We start from the raw sequence: 22209 nt of genomic DNA on the forward strand, positions 1-22209 counted from the left end.
AAGCCACATCGGGTTGCTGGGAGAGCTCAGAGAGGTGGCTCGTGTGTGTTTGTTATGGTGTCTTTCCCCTCTCTCTTGCTTTTAACCTCCAGCTCTTGGGAATTGTGTGTGCGCGCATGTGTTGGCTTTTTTCTATAACACACAAAAAGGATCTGACATCTCAGCAGAGAGTAAAAGACAGACCCACATCCCCATCCTCCGCACAAACATGTGTGTAGATTAAACTCCTTTTAATCTCTCGGGGCTAAACTTGAGCCGGGCTGAGCGTGCATTGCACGTGCACAAGCACACACCTGTTCAGGAGCGTAGCCCCCAGCCAGAGTCCTGCCATGCCTGTCTCTGGATCTGCCCCCAGCGCTCGCTGCTGGGTGATCCACCTGTCAAGGAGAAGGCTGGCCAGCTTCATGCAGTGAGGGTGCTGAGAAGAGGGATGGGAGCATGGTCCGTGCATCGCTGTGTGGTCTCCACACCCCCTCCAGGACAGAGTCCCCATGGTACTGACCCTAGGGACATTTTTTTGGGAATCAGCCTGTCCATCACTGCAGAATCCCTTTGGAAGGGCCTGGCCTCTGCGATCTCCTCTCCTTGGGTCAGCTCTCTGCTGTGGGAGGTTCACAGGGGATTGGCATGGTCCTCCCCACGGCTGGCACATGCCTCACCTCCTTTTCTGCTCCCGCGCAGGTTCCGGAATGGACCAAGTGCACCAGCCGGGAGAAGAGGAAAGAGAAGGTGGAGAAGCCATTCTACTCGGATTCGGAGGGAGAGTCCGGGCCCACAGAATCAGCAGACAGCGGTGAGGGACCTGGCCGTCTCCGTGCCGGGCAGCAGGGTGGCACTGCCTGGCCCTGACAGTATTCCCACGGCCAGAGGGCAGCAGGCTCCTGCATTACCTACCTGTGCAGTGCTGAGCGCAGGCGTCTGCTGCATGGGGATGGCAGTGCAATCTGCTCTCATCTGCTAGTGTTGTGAGCTGTGGGCTCTGTCATATTCCTGATGGGGGAAGCATCTGCAGCACCCCTGGGTGGGGGTGGATAAGATGTGTCTGAGAGGCAAAGGGCCAGCCCTTCCAAAGCTTCTCCGCTGTGCATCCCCCACCTTCCCTGCTGGCCCAGGCTGGGCTGCCAGCAGCCTGACTGGAAAGGGCTGTGAGCCCTTGGCCAGCACCCAGATGACAGGGGCTACAGAGCCCTTCTCACTCAATGCCTAGGAGCATTCAGGGTCCTCGAATTGGACTGACCCTCGCTCAGGAGCCCTTCCTCCCTGGGAAAGGCCCAGGACACAATGTGTTGTCTGAAGGGCCCATCCACCCCTGCCTCCTGGCTATTTGTGGGGAGCGGGCACAGCCAGCGTCGCCCACACGGGACAGGGCGCATCTCTGTGCATGTATGGGAATGACATGATGACTCCCTTCCTGCCTGCTCCCCAGCGCACCAGCTGGGGGAACCCCGGCCCAGCGACCATGGCAGTGTAAGGGCCCTGGAGGGAAGGGTCAAGTGCATGGGATGGCAGTGTGGCGTAGCAGCCAGCGGCAGGCTGGGCGGGGCAGTTGTTGGCATGGAGCCAGTGGGTGGGCCAGCCTTGCAGACGGTGCCATGGCAAGGGCTGTGAACCCTGAGATTTTCTCTCTCTCTCCCAGAACCGGAATCGGTCAGCGAGTTGGAGAGTGAGAGCAGCAGCAGTGAGAGCAGCTCTGACTCGGGAAGCCGGGGCGAGGAGAGTGGAGACCAGTCGGAGGAGGAGGAGAAGAAGAAGAAGAAGAAGAAAAAGAAGGGAAAGGAAGGGCCCCGGAAAGCCTGCCTGGAGATCGCCGGGAGGTATCACAGGCTGTGGAGGGGAGACGGGGCAGGAGGTGCCACCGGATAGGGACTGAGGAACACCCCCGGGGATATGGGGGGACTACAGCCCATCCCACCATGTCTGTTTCTCATGCCTTTAACACCCAGCACCTTTGCCCATGTGCCAGGCAGTGATCCCAGGCTGAAAGGCTGGGCCCAGCTACTCCAGTGCCAGCAGGGGGATATGCAGGAGTGTTGGTGGAGGGGATGTCAGTCACTCAACCAGCAGGGGACAGCTCAGGAGTGCTGGGCGTGGGGAGAATGTCAGCCACCCAGGGTGTGTCACAGCTTGGGGTGACATCACCCCAACATTGGCACAATGTGATTGTCCTGCCAGATAAATCTGCCGGAGAGTGTGAGCCTAGCTCAGACGCGTGGTCCCCAGCCGTGGCTCTTACCCATGATATCAAAGTATATAAATTAGCCACTGGTAGCAGGCACCCCCTGGCAGTCCTCCTGTTCGAGGGGCATGCGAGGTGTGGTGGTGCCCTGTGCCTGACCCTCTCCTTCCCGCAGCGACCCCAGCGAGGAGGAGGAGCAGGGGAAGAAGGGGAAGAAGAAGAAGCCGCAGCACGAAGGGAAAGGGGGTTCCGAGTCCTCTTGGGAGGAGGGCAGCGTCTCGGAGAGCAGCTCATCTGAGTCGGACTCAGGCTCCGAGGCAGAGGAATCCCAGTCAGAGCCGGAGAGCAAGAGGAGAACCAAGGTGAGGGGACGGGCTGGGCGTCCAGGGAGGGGCTTGCTGCCGCTGAGCCCTGGCACCACCCATCTGCCCTGCAGAGGTGGGCCGGGGCTCCCATGCACTGGGATGGGACTCAGCTCTTGCCCCTCCCTGAGCATCCTGCACCAAAGGCTCCCCGTGCCAGTGCTGAGCTGGGCCCAGCGATGAGCTGCCAAAATCTTAACAACGGGTTCCCTCCTCACCCCACGAGGGGGTAGTTGCCCACCCCCCGGGACTCCTGCCCCACCCAACCCCCCCGCATTCCTTGAGGCCCCCCCAGGACCCCTGCCCCATCCACTCCTGTCCCCTGGCTGCCCCCAGAACTGGGCAGGAGGATCTCATGGGCCACCGTAGTGGGTGCCCACCCCGCTCCGCCCCTAAGAGCCAGAGGCACCTGCCAGGGGGCAAGGTGGGGAGTCCTAGAGGTGCTTACCTGGGGCAGCTCCCAGGAAGCATCTGGCAGGTCCCTCTGGCTCCTAGGAGCGGGGGAGCATAGCTAGTGGGGAGCAGGGGAAGCAGCCGCTCCCCCACTGATCACATCAAAAGTGGCGCCTTAGGCGCCGACTCCCTGGGTGCTCCGGAGCTGGAGCACCCACTGGGAAAATTTGGTGGTGCAGAGCATGCACCGGCAGCTCCCTGCCCCACACCCGGCTCCAGATCACCTCACCTCTGCTGCCCCCCCCCCACCGCCCCAGCTTCCCGCGAATCAGCTGTTTGGCGGGAAGCCTGGGAGGGCTGAGAAGCAGGCGGCAGCTTCCTGCTCAGGCTGAGGGTGGCGGAGGTGAGCTGGGGTGGGGAGCAGTTCCCCTGCGCGCCCCCCCCTTGGTTACCTGCTGCCACGCAGGCAGCCCTCCTCACCCCCCCACCTCCCTCCCCAGCTCACTTCCGCCTCCCTGGGCCTGAGCAGGAAGCCGCCACTTGCTTCTCAGCCCGCCCCAGCTTCCAGCGCAAACAGCTGATTTGCCGGAAGCCTAGGGGCGGTGGCGAAGCAGAGCAGGGAGGAGGTGGAGGCAAGCTGGGGCCGGGGGTGGGGCAGGGAGCTGCCAGTGGGTGCTCTACACCCACCATATTTTCCCTTTGGATGCTCCAGGGCTGGAACACCCATGGAGTCGGTGCCTAAGGTGCCACTTTTGGCCAGTTAATTTAGAAGCCCTTTTAGAACCGGTTGGACAACCGGTTCTAAAAGGGCTTCTAAATTTAACAACCGGTTCTAGCAAACCGGTGCAAACTGGCTCCAGCTCACCACTGGCTGGGCCTCTCAGGGCCCTGTGCTCCTTTCCCAGCCCTCTGCCCGCACCCCGCCTGCTGACAGTCATACTGCCCCGGCTCTGTCCTCTCTTGCAGCCTCCCAGCAGCAAACCAACTCCAAAGGACGCCAGGAAAGGGACCAAGGAGATCTCCTTGCTGGACCTGGATGACTGTGAGTGTCGCTGCCCCATGGCTTATCCCCACTGCACTATGGGCTGGAAGGCTGGGGCGGGGGAGAGAGTCAGGGAGACTTCTCTTGATACCTTCCCTCCATCTCCCCATCTCTCCTCTGCTTTGCTACCATTTCTCCTCCTCCCTGTTTGGAACTGTAGCTTCCCTGCCTGCCTGCTGCCTGGCTCTCATGGGAGTCAGTGGTGGCATTTGCCCATGGGGGCCTGTAACGATGCTGGTTCTGGTGGGACCCAACTGAGAGTGCCAATTCAGGACAAACTGCTTAAAGCAGGGCAGTTACAGCCCAAGGCTGGGGTTTCTATGCACACCAAGGCAAACCAAACCAGACAGACAGAGAGGACTTTGGTCTCACCCCACTGGCTAACCACAAGTCACACAAGCAATTCCCTCAGACACTCCAGTTTCCCAGTATCACCACCAGTGCCACTCATTATGGGGACAGATAGTTATGAAAACCAATACCCCAGGAAAAGAAAAGAGGTTCTCTCGATCCCAAAGGACCAAGCCCTAGACCCAGGTCAATATACAAATCAGATCTTACCCAGAAATCACGCTGTTGCCAATCCTTTAGCATCTAAAATCTAAAGGTTTATTCATAAAAGGAAAAAGATACAGATGAGAGCTAGAATTGGTTAAATGGAATCAATTACACACAGTCATGGCAAAGTTCTTGGTTCAGGTTTGCAGCAGTGATAGAATAAACTGCAGGTTCAAATCAAGTCTCTGGAGTATGTCCACAGCTGGGATGGGTCTTTCAGTACTTGGTTCAAGGCTTTAGTGTAGCAAAGTCCCTCCAGAGGTGAGAAGCAGGATTGAAGACCAGATGGAGGAGCTGCAGCAGCTTTTTATGTTCTCTTGCCAAGTGGTCTTTCTTTCTTTGTCCCAAAGACAAGCCGTCCATCACATGGCCTGGAAAAACCTCAGAGTTCGGTCCATCGGCATGTCCCTGCATACCTTGCTGAGTCCCAAGGCGTGTCTGCCTTCTCTCAGTGGGTCAGTTGTATAGCTGATGGTCCTTAATGGGCCATCAAGCAAGCTAGGCAGAGCTGACACCAACTTGTCCGGGGTGTCACCCAGAAGCATAGCACAAGTCTGAACTACAGACAGTATAGAGCCAATATTCATAACTACAAAAATGATACACACACGTAGACAGCATAATCATAACCAGCAAACCATAACCTTGTCTGAGACACCTTATTTGACCCCCTTTATACAAGATTTGGTGCCACTACAGGACCTTGGTTGCAACCATGTTCTATATGGTCCCAGTTCAAGTCAATAATTTGACAGGGCTCCCTGAAAAGCTCAATTCTGGGGGCCCTATCTGGGAGGAAGATGGGGACAGTGGGGGACACAGGAGGTAGCTCCCCCCAGAGCCTGTCCTATCCCCACCTCCTCCTGCCTGTGCCTGGCTTGTGCTCCCAGCTGGGGGCTCTGCTGTCCAGGAGGTCCTGCTACTCAGGTCTGGCTCCACCTCTGTGTCCTCCCTGTGCTCCCCTGCCTGCTCCTAGGCTGTAGCATCCCTGCACTGACCCACCTCTGAGCACCCCTCACCGAGGCCTGGGACTGGCACGTGGCAACCTGGAGGCTGCTCTGTAGGGGAGGGAAAGGAGCAACCTGGCACTGCAGGGGAGCACAGGGACTGGAGCCGCTGGCGAAGGCCTTCTGTTTGGCCCGCCAGGCATCAACTGTTCCTTCCTGCTCCCCATTGGGGTTTCTGCTGCTATGTGGCTCCAGCTGGCCCTAGGCAGAGTTGGAGCCAGGCAGCGGGGCCATCCTTACAGCGGACCCCCAGCAGGGAGCGAGGGGGAGCATCTGATGCCCAGTGAGCCAAATAGAAGGCCCTTGTGGGCCAAATCTATCTTTCAGGGAGCTCTCTGGGACTGCAAAGGGGGAATGTGCCTAATGCCACCGGTGCAGTGGGTTAGTCTGTTCTCACTGCCATGCTGGGGAGAGGGGTGTGCAGCAAAGACACAGGGACTCTCCTTGGGACAGACTTTGAGGACGGGGGCAGTGTCACACTCAATGTGTGCACAGGACCCCAGGTGTCCCTTATGGCCTGAGAGCCCTTTAAGAGCAGATGTCCTGGGAAACGTGGCTTCTCGGGGAAGGAATGAGCAAAGGATGAGACAACCCCCTTCAGGAACAGCCTGAGCTCCGTGTGGGGAAGTTGGAGGCTGAGACAAGACTCTGAGGGGTGCCCTAGAGGCTGTGGAGCAGATTGGCTCTGTTATGGGGTCCTGCGTTTGGTGACAGAGTGAGGCCCAGGGAAGGAGACCAGAAGAGGCTGGATGAGTATGACTAGATTTTGTAGTAGCATAGGCTAGTGGTTAGAGAGGGACAGGGAGCCAGGACTCCTGGGTTCCAATTTCTGCCTGTCCTTATGACTTAGAGTGCAACCAGTTGTTGTTGTTGTAGTAACCCTTCATCCTAATACAGCACTTTCCATCCCTAGATCGCAAAGGGCTTCACAGAGGAGGGCAGTATCATTATCCCCTTTTACAGATGGGGAAACTGAGGCACAGGTCAGGGAAGTGACTTCCCAAGGTTGCCCAGCAGGCCAGCGGCTGAGCTGGGAATAGACCTCTGCTCTTCTTAGTCCACTGTGAGATGTAACTAATGTCTCCCTGGCCCTGGCCTAATCATCATTGCCTGCAAAGCACTCTGGGACCTTTGCATGCTCTAAAGGGGTAGCGCCCATGTCATTGGACGGGGAGGGAGTGCTTATGCATATAGTTCTGATATCCCGCCCACTGGGCTCACGAGCTGCCTGCTGATTGGTTCTTCATAGCTGTGTGATCTGTCCATGGTGCTGAGGGAGCCTTGACGTTTCACGGCTACAGATGCTGGGAGCGTGTTCTTCTTCAGGTGCCTAGGCCTTGCCCAGCCCTCTGTACAGGGGGGGAATTTCACCTAGTGTCCCTAGTTCCCACCGTCCTTTTTCTCAGTTTTTGAGTGGGCACCTGGGATCCAGGCAGGAGAGAAACTCCCCCATGGGAATTCACCCTCCAGGACCTTGGGAAACCTTTCTCTAGTTAAGGAGAAAAGAGCCACGTTCTAAGACGAGTGAGCCCATCCCACATAAATAGCACAAGAGCCTACCCCGGCCCCATAATTGTGCTGTGTGGTGCTGGCCCATGTAGGTCAGGTTGGGTTTGTCCCTGGGTGTCCAGGGTGATGGAGAGTGGCCTGTGGAAAGTCTGACTAATAAGCTAAAGACTCTGACATTGCAGCCCTGTGGGCCAGGGGCCAGCTTTTGGTTCTGTATTTGTGCAGCACCTAGCACTCCCAGGCTACCAGAGTACAACTAAACGACTGGGATTCTGATCTATGAAAAATGTTGGCACAAATAATTTTTGGTTTGGATTTAATCTAAGTTGACCAAAACCTGAACAATTTTTTTGTGTTTTGGTTGCTGAGAATTGAAATTTCTGTGTAAAAACAAAAAAAAATTGGTTGCCAGAAACTTGACACATTAAGTTGTTTAGGGTTTGTTACAAAACCCTACAGTTCTGATGGAAGTGGATTTTTTGTGTGTGAAAATATCTGGTTCTGACATCAAAGAAAAAGCTGTTTTCTGTCAAACAAATTATTTCAGTGGAAAGTTTTCAGCCAGTTCGAATTAACGATCCCCTGCTTCTCTCTGGCCAAGAATCTCAAACCACGTTACAAATACTAATAAATCCTTCCCCAACCCCCCAGGGAGGCCTACAGGCAGCATTGCCTAGTGGCTAGGCCTGGGTTCTAGTCCTGGTTCTACACTGCTTTGCTGGGTGACCTTGGACAAGTCTCGTCGCTCTGTGCCTCAGTTTTCCCATCTGTAAAATGGGGGTGATGCTACTGATCACCTTTGTTAAGTGCTTGGATGAAAAGTGCCCCATTGAACTGATGGGGAAACAGAGGCACTGAGGAAAACCTGATTTGCCCATGGTCACCAGCAGAGCTGGGAATAGAGTCTCTTGCTTCCCCTGCTAGAGCTTCACCCACAGAGCCACCCTCACTCTCAATGGGGTGGTGAATTGGGTCTCGGCCCTCTCTGTGTTCCCGTCACAAAACCACTCTCCCAGCTGGCCTCGAACTCCGTTGTCAGGCAAGGGAGCGGGGCTGAGGAGCGAGCGCACCCTGGAGACGGAGCTGCCCTCTCAGTCCTAACGCCCCATCCAAGGCAGGGCTGGGTGGTTCAGCGGGCACTAACCTTGCCACCTACTGTGCTGTGGCTGCTGGGCTGGGCCTGGCACCTTTCAGCACCACTGAGGTGGCTTAAAGCAAAACCAAAGGCTCTGGGAAGCAGCAGAGCGAGCAGTGCCCCTGGGGCTGGGCTTGGGCCTGGATGAGACCTGCCCGAGGGGGCACCACGCTCAGCTCTGCTCTGCAGCTCGTTGTCAGTTTCATAGTCTGTATTCAGGGCAGTGCCCCACCCCCATGCCCAGCGGTTCCCAGACTCCCTGCTACTTCCTGCAGTCTCATCAGGCGGCTGCCAGCCCAACCGGGCTGCTAACAGGGGCAGCAGAGGGCTCTGCTGGGCGTTCCTGGGTGTCCCGCTTTCCAAGCCACTGAGGGTGGGGTCGTGTCCCCCCCAGGCTCTGGGCGATACCTGCACAATCCCCTCCACCACCAACACTGACGGGACGGGAGAACAAACCCCAGGCGTCAGGAGACTCGTAACCCATAACACCCTTCCCGCCCCCATTTGTCCGGTTCTGCCAGGCTGCGCTGGGCTTTCGACAGTCCTGGCTACCACTGGTTCTTAACCCTTTGTTCCCCACTTGTCTCTGCCTTGCAGTCACCCCCGCTCCACCGCAGCCAGCCTCCTCCCCTGCTATCGTCTCCAGCAGCCTGGTGACTGACCTGGAGGGACTCACGCTGACCGACACCTCGCTGGTTCCTACTGTGAGTGACCCCGGTTCTTCATGCTGGGACGGCGGCCCTGTCGCTGGATCCCTCCTTCCAGAGCACCGCGTAAGGAGGCCTAGAAAGCCGCAGTGAGGTCTCCCCTGCACTACACTCTGCTGGGGGATTCCCCCACTTGAGGGGAACTGGGAGTTAGAGATGGGGCAGCAGGTAGGCCCTGGGGTCCCTTCAGGAGAACTAGGCCACCCCAAGAGCATAGGCATGGGAAGTAGGGGTGTGGGGGTGCTGCAGCACCCCCAGGTTTCACGTTCTGCTTCCTGGTCACTGGCCCTGCTCCCCTGCTGCCCAGAGTCCTGGCTGCCTGCCCCGCTGCTGGCCCTCGCTGCCACTCAGCTGCCACTCAGCTGCCAGTCCTGTGCCTGGGGGCTCTGCTGCCAGCCCAGGCTCCCGCTCGGCCCCTGCCCCCCAGGGCTCCACTGCTGGCTCCAGAGTCCCGGCCGCCAGCCCCGCACCCAGGGCTCCGCACCCGCCCCTAGCTGTGGCCCTAGCCTCCACCACCTTAGCCCTGTCCGCGTCCCCCCCTCCCAGAGCCATGACCCTGCTCCCAGCCCCAGCTCTAGGGGGCGGTGAGGGGCATGGACAGGGGTAAGAGGGGTGCAGCTCAGCACCCCCACTCCAAAAACTGTTCCAGCACCATGGCTCAAGAGGGGGAAGAACTTGCAAGCCCAGCCAGCCATCCAGAGTCCTGCTCCCCCAGCCCAGGGCCTCAGGCATCTGCAGGTAGCAATGGAGGTAGGACCAGCTCCTGAAGTGATTCCTTCACTTCCCCTGCCTCGGAGCATAGGGATTGGCTCATCGCTGCTCCCCAGCCTGCGTCTCGCCCGTGGCATGTGCCATCGGCCTTTTTCCCTCCACCCAGATGCTCAGCCCCACATTCAGCACTGTGAAGACCTACGAGCTGCTGCACCGCATGGCGGGCGAGGGGCTCTCGGTGGAGTACTACTTCAACCGGCAGCCCTTCCCCCCCGACCCCCACATGGTGGCCGTGCAGATCCAGTTCTCCAACAATACAGAGTCGGAGGTGAAGAACCTGCGGGTCAGCGATCCCAAGCTGCTGTCCGGGATGCGAATCCAGGAGTTCCAGGAGATCGGTAAAGCCGGCTGGCCTTGAACTGGGATGATGGGGCTCCCAAAGGCAGGCTCACTCTCTCAGGGCTGCAGCCAGGGGTGCTCATGCAGCGAGTTAGTGGCGAAGCCTGGCTCTGCCCACTGAGTGAGGCTTCCTGGCGTGGTGCACGTTCTGGGCTTTGCAGGACGCGGGCTTCACACTGACCAGCGGGAGCCCAGGTGGCCAGCCCCTCCCGCTGCCAGGGCCAGGCTGCAAGCCCCTCAGCTAGGCTGTTGCCACCAAACACTCTGTGTTGGGCAGGGGGGCCCAGCTGCTCAGTTGTGGACTGAAATCAGGGGGGTAGGGCAGAGAAGATGCCCCACGAAGCTTCCTGCCTGGGACACGATCCTGGGCCCCTCTGTCTGCATGTGCTGCAGCTGCTGTCTCCTAGGGGCCATTTCGGGGAGGACTAGAATGGGGCCCTAATTGTCACCCGGGCACACTGTATGGGAGGGAGGGGCGGTCAGGGGTAGTGGTGTCTTTACCTGCACCCCAGTTTGTCATGGGATGGGGGATGGATCCTCACCCCACTGGCACTGGCCTTTCCCAGGCTGACCACCTGGGAGGTCCCAGCCGGAAGCCCCCGGTCAGCCGTGCTGGCCTGAGCGCTTCTAGGTGGCTGAACCCTCCCCCAAAGTGAGCAGCTTTCCTCCCCTGGGGCCCTGTGGGCGGAGTTACAGGCTGGGGGCTGCACATGCTTCCTCAGGACACCTCCCCACCAACCTCGTAGGCTTTCTGGAAGGACCTGGCCTGAGGTGTATGTGCAGCAGGGAGCTGGCTAAGGCCATTGCAGTTCATGCATCACAGGCGGGGATTCCCCTTGGCTCCCTTCCGGAGACCGAGGGGATTCCATGACTGTGTGCATTGCCAGCCTGGCCCAGCCCAGGTGGAGACCGCTATGTCTGGAGTCACGCACTGTCCCTGTGTTTAGAGTCCTTAGCGCCCGGCGACACCGCCAACGTAATCATGGGCATCGACTTCTGCGACTCCACCCAGGCAGCCAACTTCCAGCTGTGGTGAGTTCCCCTCCCTGCCCCCCATGGGTACAGGCAGGAGTTACCCCTCTTAGCATGGCTCCAGGACCCTGGTCAGCGCTCGGCTGGGCTGGTGTCGGCTGGCCACAGATCCGGCCCACCAGACACATCACCTTGGGACCCTGGGGCAGGGCTGTCTGCAGTGGCTCTGCCCCATTCATCTCAGTGGGGTGGTGGCTGTAGAGCCTAGTGGAGCTGTAATGCCAGGCGTTCAGGTGTTACCAGCGCAGGGTGGCTTTGATTCCCCACGTGAGTCCACAGCAGAGCTATTCCAGCCCAAGTGCAGCTGCTTTGATCAGAGAGGGGGCTCGCAAATGGGCCCTACAGAGAGCAGAGAAGGGTTCTTGTTCCTGGCCCCATCAGTCAGTGACTCCCACACCACCGGGGATTTGCTCCCTGGCGCAGCTTGGGAGTCCTCCCCCCCACACCTTAGAAGGGAACTAAGGCAGGGCCTACCTTCTCTTAGGCAGCAGTGGGCACATAGCCTGTCACATGGCACCGCCTGGCACTGAGCTGTTGGGCTGCCCCACTGCCTGACATGGGAGAGCATCTGCTTTGGAACAGGGTGTCTAGTCCCATTCCCCAACTCCCCACTGGCACTAGTGTCTGTCCGGGGTGGATGAGCTCCTTCCCCCCTGCTGTCCAGAGAGCATCAAGGGCTGGGTCATAACAAGCTGCTGCGTTGGCTGCTGAGCGCTGGTGGGGTCTCCTTCTGACCCTCCCTCTGTGCCTCAGTTTCCCCACCCCTATAGTGGGGCAGTGGCACCTTCCCCCTTTGCACAGGGCTTTGGAGCGCTCTTGGAGGAGTGGCTGCCGCTGTTGATGAGCTGGGCCTGGCATGCAGGGCAGAGCATGGTGGGGATTGACAGTTGCCCTCAACTCCCCGGGTTCAACCAGGCTGGGTCCTTCTCACTGTGGTGTGTTTCCTCCAGCACCCACTCACGCCAGTTCTACGTCTCCATCCAGCCACCGGTGGGAGAGCTCATGGCCCCAGTGTTCATGAGTGAGAACGAGTTCAAGAAGGAGCAAGGTGAGTGCTGATCGAGCGTGTTGATTGCCTTTAGAGCGTCTGCAAAGCTCACCCTGCCGTGGGCACCCAGAGCCCACTGGACAGCTCTCCTGGCCTTCCTCCCTGCCCTGCCCAGCCCAAGCAGGGACGTCTCCAGAGTCCAGTGTCCCTGGCACACGGAGCAGGGTGAAAGACCTCGTGACCCCTTCCCTCCCCACCTGGCCAATGACAGGTCCAGGCCTCACTGGCTCACCTGGCCTGATCCCACACCAGGAGGTGCTGACTGGCTGAAGCCAGCTCCCCTTCTGCCTAGACTGAAAAAGGGGTTTGGTGGCTGACAAGACTTCTGGCCCCTAGGCCAGTGCCCCAGGGCTGTGCACTGCACATGGGCATCACTGCTTCCCCAGGAGAGCACAGCTGGGATCTCTGAACCTGTGCTGGGTGTGCTGGCTCCAAGTCAATCTACTTCCATTGTTGCCCGCTCCCTGGCTTTGATGAGCAGCGTTCCCCTGGGTACCACTTGACAGCCGTAGGCTCTGGATGCCACAGATCTACCCCTGGTCAACAGGGGGAGCCAGATATGAGAGCCCAGACCAGCTGGGCGCATCCAAGAGGAGCATTTGCTCAAGTCTCATTTTCTGCCATCACAGCAGGGCCCCTATGGTAGCAGAGGCGGATTAAGGTTTCCTGGGGCCCTGGGCCAGAGCAAGTGGGGAGGCCCCTCCCTTCCCCTCCCCTCTCCTTTCACTTCCTTTGCATGTGAACCTGCCTGTGCCCCACCCCTTTCTGCCCTTTCCCCAAGGCCCTGCCCCTCTTCCACCCAGGGTACCTCCCCATTCTGCCCCCGCACTGCGGCCCCAAGACTGGAGAAGCTCTGTCCCACAGCCACAGTCTGCCGCAGAGAGTGAGAGTTCTCCTAGCCCGGGGCCGCAGCGGGGAGTGAGAGCTCCTCCAGCCCCGGGGCCGCAGCGGGGGTCTTGGTGCTGGGGCTTCCCCTGCTGCCCCCCAGCTTCTGCTGGGGATGGGGTCAGGAGGGCGCGGGGGGCTTACCTTGCCCCTGCACCTGCCCAGCGCTACTGGGGAGCGGGGTCAGGGGTGCAGGGGGCTTCCCCCAGTGCGGACACCAAGTAGTGGGGGCGGGCGGAAGTTTCCCTCAACCGGCCGTCTGTCGGGGAGCAGGGTCAAGAGGCGCAGGGGTTTCCCCTACAGCCCCGCCTGCCCGGCGCTGCTGCCCAGGAGCGGGGTCATGGCGCGGGGGCTTTCCCAACCTTTCCGGGGCTCCAGGGTCCCCCAATTGGCCAGGACCTCTGGGCACAGGCCCCGTAGGCCCAGTGGCTACTCCGCCGCTGCCTGGTAGCACCTCTCAGTTAATGCTTGTGTGACTTCTAGCCCCCGCCCCCGCAGCAACTTAGCACAGGGGGGGCTCCCTGCACTGCACTTGGCGGGACTGTGCCAGTGGCTGATGTTAACACCAGTTTTATCCCCCTCTGCATCCTTGCTTTCCTTAGCACAGCTGTTAAGGACGGGTGCAGGTAAGTCGCAGCTCCAGGAGCTCCCAGAGGAGGAGGTGCTGCTGCCCCCCTTACCTCCCCCACTACCCACCAGCTGTAGCATTAGCTCTGCTGCCAGCCCCATAGTGAGTCCATGGCAGGGAGCTGCTCTCTAGATCAGCAAGCTAGCACTGTTTTAGCCCCCATCCCCAGCCTACGGCCTGGCCTTGGAGATCGGGGCAGGACGGGGAGGAGGTGGTGCAGCACTGCCAGAGGGCTCAGGAGGAGACTGGTTCCCAGGGCACCATGGAGCTCCCCCGGCAGTAAGGAGCATCAGGCAGAATCCAGAGGCCCACATCAACCAGGTCACGGCGTGGGCCCGCCGTATTGGCGGTCTCTTCCCCGGGGGGCTGGCTGGGATCAGACAATACGCTCCCAGCATCCAATGGGCCACCCTGCTACGAGCAGAGGGTGCCCAGAGCCAAGCAGAGCCTTGTATGCTGGGCTGTGTCTCTGCGGGTGCAGGGCTCCTGTCGGCTCCGCAGGCTGCTCTGCCGCATTAGACCAGGGCAGCTGCAGCCTACATTGCAGTATCCCCGGTAAGCATGGCATTGCAGCTCCTCGGGGGGGCTACGGGTGGGTGCCCTCAGCCAGCTCCTGTCCCGCCCCCATCTTCCTCTGCTCAGTGCACATGCCAGGCTGCTCAGGTCACCTCCCCCTGCCCTGCCGTTCTCACCATGCATCACCCTCTCACCCCCTTGCCCTACACGCACTGCTCCTTCTCCTCAAGGTGGAGCACCTAGCCACCGCTCTGCCTCCTCCCCTCCCTCCACAGGGCTCACACCTTCCTCCCGTGCCGGCCTAGGATAGCTCCCCGTTACTGTGAAGCCTGCCCCCACTCCCCACTGTGCCTGGTCTGGACCCTGGGCGCTGGCCCGTCTCTCGACCTCACTGTCCCTCGTGGCTCTGGACTCTCCTGGTGACTCTCCTGGGTCCGTACGGGAGTGGCTGTGTGTGGTCACAGCTTGCCCTCTGGGCTGAGCCTAGTGGAGTCACGCCTCTAGGCCAGTGGTTCCCAAACTGGGGTTCGCAGAACGTTACAGGGGGTTCGCCAGAAACATTTCACTCATGGCGGCCAGAGGACTCCGGGCATTGGCGGCAGCAGGTGGGACCCGGTTGCAGGGCTGGCAGCCCGAGCCCCAGGGAGAGCGGGGCCGGGCGGTTGCAGGGCTGGCAGCCCGAGCCCCAGGGAGAGCGGGGCCGGGCGGTTGCAGGGCTGGCAGCCCGAGCCCCAGGGAGAGCGGGGCCGGGCGGTTGCAGGGCTGGCAGCCCGAGCCCCAGGGAGAGCGGGGCCGGGCGGTTGCAGGGCTGGCAGCCCGAGCCCCAGGGAGAGCGGGGCCGGGCGGTTGCAGGGCTGGCAGCCCGAGCCCCAGGGAGAGCGGGGCCGGGCGGTTGCAGGGCTGGCAGCCCGAGCCCCAGGGAGAGCGGGGCCGGGCGGTTGCAGGGCTGGCAGCCCGAGCCCCAGCAGTCAGTAGGACCTGCAGCCCGAGCTCAGTGGAGATCAGTTGACCAGGGCAGTCAACGGGGTCCAGCAGCAGGAGGAATGCGGAGGAAATTTAAACTTAAATCCCTGGAAATATTCATTTTTAGGAGGGGGTTCACGAGATTTCACAATTTAGTGAAAGGGGTTCGCGGGCTGTTAAACTTTAGGTACCACTGCTCTAGGCCAAGGCCTGACTCTTGGTGCTCAGGTGCCAGGTTCAGCCCCTGGCCCCGGTATTGGTATGTAAATGGCTGGGAAAGCAGACATGCTCAGATACCACAGAGACGCTGCCCTGGTAGCATTCCCAATTCCCACCATCTCCCCCCTGAGCCTGCACTGGGGATGCTTGCAGCCACACTCTGCAGCCCCCCCGAGGTTCAGAGGACCAGCCAGCATCCGGCACGAATGTTTGACCAGCTGCCCTCCTGCATTGCAGCGTTCGGAGCTGTGCTCAGGAGCTGGGTCCCTGGTGTCCAAGTGGGGGCTTCCTGGCAGCATCTTTACCGTAAACATGAGCCCACAGTGCTGTGAGCAGGCCGCACTAGGCCGGAGCCTGCATTGACCCGTGACTGTGGCTTGCACGTGCTCCTGTTCTGAGTGCCGTAACACACCTCAGGCCCAACCATCCCCAGAGCCTGGCTCAGAGAGGGTGGGGAAGGTGGAGGAATTCTCCCCAGTGTGATCCCAAGGGCTACTCCTGTCTAATAGCTCACCTGGAAACAGGTTACAGATCAGGTGGGAGGTGTGATCCAAACTGGGCCATGGACAGAGCTCCAGAGCAGCTGGTGTTGTGGGTACAGGGGTGCAGAGAGAAGTGTGGGGAGCTAGAGGAGATTCATTTAATTGGTGCTGAGGTTCTGGGCGGGCAGCAACTCAGAGAGCCATGGTGGGACATGGAGGGGTTTCCATCCTCCGTGTATAGTTCTGCATCCGTGGGTATGTGTGCCCAGGCTCAGTGCAGCCTCTACCAGAGCTGAGTCTCATGGTTCCTGAGGCCATTGCTGGAGGCAGCTTTACAGCAATGCCCCCTAACAGTCAATCACCCACCAGCCTTGGCGCTGCAAGCATCACCCCCTCAGGCCTGCCCCAGTCGAACAAGCTGGAGCTGGACCCCCTGGGCTGTTTGGCAGCTCCCGCGTGGGGCTGGCTGCCTGCGCTGTTCCACTGGCCCACTGGGCTCGTTAGCCCCTCTCATTCCCACCCCCTCACTGGGGTTTGCCTCTTTCTCCAAAAGCAGGACTTGCTGGGTGATGTCAGAATCCTGGTCGAATGCGATGGAAAAGGCCTGCTGCCCTGTCCAGCCCCTCTTCTGGGGCCAGTGCCAGATTGGTCCCTAGCATTAGCGTTGGACTAGGTGAAATGAGCAAGGGGGCTCCTGCCAGTTCCCCTAGGCTGCCCCATATGTCTCCCTAGGGCAAGTCCAGCCTCATGTCACCCCAATGTGCCAGCTAGGCCCCGCCTGTCCTGTCAGGAAGCCCCCACACCCCCACACCCCATAGCTGGCTGTAGCTGTGCTCGGGATATATAACTACTTTACTTCTTTTTCTGCTCTGCTAGCTTTTTCTCCTGAACCAAATGGGTTTGTGGCCAATAGTGCCATGGCTGGCTCTGCTGCCGGCAGGCTAAGGTCAGACCTCCTGCAGCGGCAGGGGCTAAGCTGGGCGCTGAGCAGCCAGGACAGAACTCCTGTCCTGCTGGACAACAGCGGGAGCTGGCTCGGTGTGGGGGGGGGTTGCCTTCCTTGTGAGGAGCTGCTGGTGGCTATTGCAGGAGGCTGGACAAGAAGGACCCATGGTACAACGCTGCTCACTTGGAACGGGAGCGTTTCACAGCCACCCTGTGCTGGTTTAATGATGATTGTGTGACTTGGGCCTAGGCTAGAGAGCCCTGTTAGCACAGGGCGAAGGAGGGAATTCCCACTTGTGTCCCCCCATGGACAGTGCCTGCAGGACATGGCTGCACAAGATCCAGTAAAGCTAATGGCCTTTGAGCCATTTCTTGTGCAGCGTCAGAGCAATCTATGAGGAGCAGTTACAGTTCAGTGGGATCGGAGCCTGCAGCAAAGTTCCCCACTACGAACACTGCACTGTGGGGACTGGAACTCTGGACCCAGACCCGGCCTTGGGGGTCTGGGATTCAACCGTCCCAGAGATGAGCTCACGCGGGGAGCCCCAGACAGGGTTCAACTCTCTGACTTCATTCAATAACAGGTTGTGGCCAGCCAGTGCAGGAGGCCCAGCCCAGTGTCAGAACCAACATGGGCAGGGCATGGGGAGCTGGCCTGCCCTAGGGAGGGCATGACAGCCCCAGCCAGTGCATGAAGTGCTCCTGGGCTCACCGCCACTCCTTCTCAGCCGCTGTGGGGGTTTTCAGGCCTTTTAAGACCCCAGGGCTTGGGGTGAATTGGGAGGAGCCCCCAAGGGACTATCTCTCCCAGCCCCTGTGAACAGGGACTCTGTGGCCCTCCTGGTTCTCGTTCCATTGACGTAGTACATAGGTAGTATCCCTTTAAATAGTTTGTGGACCTTCTCGTGGCACTCACTGTGTTGTGTGTTTGAAATCAGCTGGAGCAGCAGGCTGTGCCCTTAGGCCTGGCGCATGTATAGTTAGCACGCACTATTCCTGGGGCCCCACGGGGCCGGCTGGCTCCTTCCTCTGATGTTTGACATAAGCTGCAAGGCACAACCGGAGCTTGTTACAGTGCCGCTGGAGTCGGCCCATTGGCCCTGCCCAGCACTGCTCGGCAGGCTTGGAGAGCCTGGGGCTGACACAGACAGCTACCCCGCCTGACTCCGGCCCACGTCATCGCCTGACCCGCCAGCCATGTTCTCGCTGGAGAATCCATTGGGGCGGTGCTGGCCCAGGCAGAAGGAGCCCACCTGGGTCCTCAGATGCTGGGTGGAGCTGGTGTCTGGAAGAGTCATGTGTGGACTGGTCCCTGGCATCGGTTTGTTACCTGCACACTCTAGGGTGCCCCACCCTTACCGTTCTGTGACCTCGAGGCATCACCCAGTTCATTTAGGCACCGCCACCCTTTCCCAATTCCTAGGGCCTGGGCTGAAAGGCATGCACCCTGACCCAGTTCCTAGGGCTCAGGGCGTACTCATCTGCAGGTTTGTGGGGCCTTTTACCAGGGAAAGAGCTTTACACAGTAATATCCTTAACCTCTATTTATTAACAGTTCCCAAAACAGAACGCACATGCTAAGCATACTATGCTCACCACTGACAATAAGGCAGGCAGATTTTTCCTGCTGGCCAGTCAATATCAGGTCATCTGGGGTTCCAGTTTCTGCAAGGTGTCGTTGGCAGGCTGTTGAGGTCTGGCAGCTCTGATCGTGGGCTGCGCCCTGAAGTTAGGTTCCAAAGAATTTCCCTTTGGACCCCAGTATATATAGTTAAAATGTGGGTCCTACTTAACTGTACCTCAACCAATCATTTTAAACTAAAGTCCACAAAACCGAATTTTTCACCCATCCTAGCCCATTATGAAACAATTCTTTAACCAATTAGACCCCACCGCATTAGTCAATTTATACCTTGCAAAATCAGTTGTGTATCAAATACAATCGAAGAACCAGACGGAGACCCTACAGATAAACAATAGCGAAGTAGAGACCATAAAGGCCAAACCATAGAAGTAGAGAGTTCACAGTCGGAATTGTTGAGAAGTGGCTCCTTGCCACCAGACAGTTTTCTTTAGCCACCTGAAGATCTGTTTCTCTGGCGATAGCGGGTGCTATTAGGACAGGAGTGCCTTCTGAACAAGCACCTGTTACACTGGTGTGATGCACTGTAGATGGAACGTGAGGATGTGACTCTGTGTCAGCTCTGCTTACTGCAGGAAAAGACCTCAGCCCTGGGAGCACAGGGAGGGACGGAGCCGTCCCACCCCGCTGGGGCAGTCTGCTGGAGCCCCACTGATCCCTCTGACACCAGGCATCCCAAAGAGAGGGAGCTGGTGCCCTCTGCTGGACACACAAAAGTGCACGAAGTTGTCCTCTGCTCCCTGCGTGGTTTTCGTCCTTGTTGCCAAAGGCGCAGCCCTGCCTCCTCCAGCTGCTGCAGGGAGGGTCCTCGGGCAGCTCAGCCCTGCCATTCGAATCAGGGAAGGTGCCTGTCTCGGGGGGCTGGACGCAGCCCTGGCCACATCCATCCTTTAAACCGGATCAGCCACACAGACGGCTCCGCCCAGCCCTTTGCGGAGCTGCCCCAGGCTGACCCCCCCAATCCCCTTTCCAGGCAAGCTGACAGGAATGAGTGAGATCATGGAGAAGCTGACGCTGCCGGACAAATGCCAGAGCGACCACACGATCGTCCAGCGAGTGACAGCGGCCGCCAACGTCAGCCGCGTGCCCTGCGGAGCAGACAATGAGTACAGGTGGGGGGACCCCAATCTACACACACAAGTCCCAACTGCTGGAGCTGAAAGGAGCAGCCCTGGTAGCCCAGGCTGGAGCAGGTTCCCTCTCTGAGCCGGCCACCCCTAGGGGAAGACAGCACCACACCGAGGAGCTGTGGTTACAGAGGGGCTGTGGCCAGAGCCCCTGTTGCCCCATTGGGAAACAGGCAGGCACTGGCTGGGGCAGGTCCATGTTCTACTCATTCGCCCTCCCTGATCCTGCCGGTGCCACTCTGGGACCCGCCAGCTCCTGGTGCCTTTGGCTGCCGGTTCCTGGGCTAGATTAGTACCAGGGGACACTGTTGTAAAGTGGATGTGATGCTGGCATGCTGCTTGTGGCAGTCCCTTGTCCGGACAGGGGCTCCAGGCTGCGGCCCAGCTCCCCCGTGGTTTGCAAGGCAGCTCTGTGGTCCGCGGGTCTGGCCGCACCAGGTGGGTGAACGGAGCAGCCGTCGGCGGGAAGTCTCTGCCCCCAGTGTGCCCCTTCCGGCGCTATGCAGGCGCAAGGGCTGGCTAAGGCCCAGTGCAGAGGCACAGGCTGTGGCTGCCTCAGGGCCGCCTCTTCTGGCACTGGGCTGCAGCCCCGGGGATGAGCGAGAGCGGCACAGCTGGGTGTTGCCCTAGGCCAGCGCTTTCACACCCCCTCCTTTCCCATGGGCAGGTTCGCTGCCAAGACAGTGACCAGCGGGAGCCTCGTCCTCATCACCTTGGAGCAGAAGGAAGGAGCCAGGGCCCACCTAACTGTCAACAGTGAGAAGATGGTGATTGGCACCATGCTGGTGCAGGACATTAGCCAGGCCTTGGCACAGTGACCAGGAGGCTGCTGCTCCTCCCCATCCCCCCACAGCCTGTGAACAGCACCCTGCCCATTTCCACCGAGATCCCCCCTCCGCACTTTCCGTTGTCCACATCTCAGCCCCCCTCCACTGGCTGGCAGCAGTGACAGACAGACCTGCTCCTCCCACCCCTTTCTGCGGCCTGGGAACCGGGACGGGATGCTCCCGGCTGTCCGTAGCCCCCCTCTTCCCGTCCCACCCACCCACCCTGCCCCTGGTGCACAGTCACTGCCCTGGAGGTTTTTGCTCCCCCCGAGACCTGGCTGCATCCCTAAGGAGCAGGGGATGAGGGAGGGGAGCAGATGAAGGCTGCTGAGCTTGGGGGTGGGTACCGGAGCAGCAGCCAACGGAGGGCGAGCCCTGCTGGTGCCCTAGCAGTGTGCCATGGTCCCTGTGCCGTGAAGTCACTCTGTGCCGGTCTCGCTGTAGCTCTATTTATTATGACCAGGAACCTCAATACAATCCCTTGGAAACTGCCCCGTTCCCCAGCTCTGCCTTGTGTGTGGAATCATTCCTCCAGCCCCCGGTGGGTCTGCCCAGGTGCCCATCCCACTCAGGCTCGGCAGCCTCTCCAGTCCCAGCCAGCTGGCAGCCGGCCCTGTAACGTAGGCCCCAGTCTAAGGGGGTGGCGAGGCTGTCACCTCTTGGCACAGCCTTGCTATGGGAGCGGGTGGGGGCCTTAGCGTCCTGATCTGCAAGATCCAGCGCCTGGGGCCCTGCTGGCAAAAACCCTGGAGGAGAGATGCCATGGAAATATCATGCTGCTTGGAGTGAACCTAGCACAGGAAGGGAGGTGAGGGGAGGTCCAGAGAGCCCCTCTGCCACCTCCTCTGGGCTTGGAGAGGGTAGGAAGGGGGCAGCCAGCCCTGGATCAGTGCTCCCCATGGATGATGCTGCTTTGGGGCGGTATTAGCCCCTCTGCCAGAAGGAGATGGGAGAGTCCGCAGGCCCCTCTGCGCCTAGGGAAGGGTTCTCTGCGCTTTCCGCTCTGAAGAGCCCTGCCCTGGCCTTGGCCCAGCCCCGCCCTCCAGCCAGTGCAGCCATCAGGCCTGCAGAGGGGGGCCCTGGGAGGGAGGGGCAGGAATGCAGTGGGGAAGTGGGGCCTTGGCACTGCAGAGCTCAGGGCAGGGGGGTGGGGAGAGCCCCTGTGTTCGCTAGCCCCCCTCACTGACATAGCCACTCAACACGCCAGCCATACACCAAGTGCACCTCCCCCAACACTGCAGCTGCCTCTGGGGCGCAGGCTAGTGGCCTGTAAGCACCACACGGTGACCCTACATGGCAGCTCTGCACAGGGAGAGGGGAATCCCCATTAACAGCAAGCTGCAGCAAGGGCCCCACTCTTCACCAGGGAGCAGCCCCCCGCTGCAGGGATCTCCATGGGTCCAAGTGAACGGCCCAGCTCAACCAAATTCCAGCTCATCCTGCCCAGGCCCTGCTCAGCAGCCGGGCCTCAGTCCCTCCTGGGACTCTGGGGCAGCTTGTGGGCCAGTCCCTCTGGAGGCCACTCAGTGGCGTGATGCCTGTTGCCCAGCTGCAGCCAAGAGACGAGGCTAATCACCCTGCAGGTGGGGCAGGAGGACTGCCCCCTGGAGGGCGCGGATTTTTGGATCTGCTGCTACAGTCTTCTTCGGCGCCATGTATGGGAGTATGATGGTGCAGTGCAGGGAGAGGCTGGGCAGTCAGCACTCATGGTGAGGTGCCACCCAACTTGGGCCCAGCCCAGCACCTCGACCCAACCCTGCCCCATGAAGCTGGGGGGAGCCTGGGCCCTTTCTTAGGGGTTCTCAAGTGTGGGCACCAGGTTGGCGTGGGTTACAGTGCCCACAGCATGTTCCCAGGAGGTTGGCAGTGGGACAGGGAATCTTTCACCCCAGGTCA

At 59.9% G+C, this 22209-nt stretch overlaps 1 protein-coding gene across 1 annotated transcript in view; it reads left to right on the top strand.

Annotated features, from left to right (window-relative positions):
• AP3B2 (adaptor related protein complex 3 subunit beta 2) overlaps window positions 1-20816 on the top strand; it is a 63920-nt gene extending 43104 nt beyond the window's left edge. Inside the window, exons 18-27 of the mRNA XM_084641708.1 lie at window positions 682-793; window positions 1637-1814; window positions 2352-2538; window positions 3898-3973; window positions 8780-8886; window positions 9767-9998; window positions 10947-11031; window positions 11982-12079; window positions 19333-19471; window positions 20154-20816. Coding sequence (XP_084497834.1) covers window positions 682-793; window positions 1637-1814; window positions 2352-2538; window positions 3898-3973; window positions 8780-8886; window positions 9767-9998; window positions 10947-11031; window positions 11982-12079; window positions 19333-19471; window positions 20154-20304 — 1365 coding nt within the window. The 3' untranslated portion in view covers window positions 20305-20816. The remainder of the gene's footprint in view (window positions 1-681; window positions 794-1636; window positions 1815-2351; window positions 2539-3897; window positions 3974-8779; window positions 8887-9766; window positions 9999-10946; window positions 11032-11981; window positions 12080-19332; window positions 19472-20153) is intronic.
• Window positions 20817-22209: the final 1393 nt, after the last annotated feature.

This window comes from Lepidochelys olivacea, assembly GCF_965140295.1.
Source record: "Lepidochelys olivacea isolate rLepOli2 genome assembly, chromosome: 10".
Classification (NCBI taxonomy): Eukaryota; Metazoa; Chordata; order Testudines; family Cheloniidae; genus Lepidochelys; species Lepidochelys olivacea.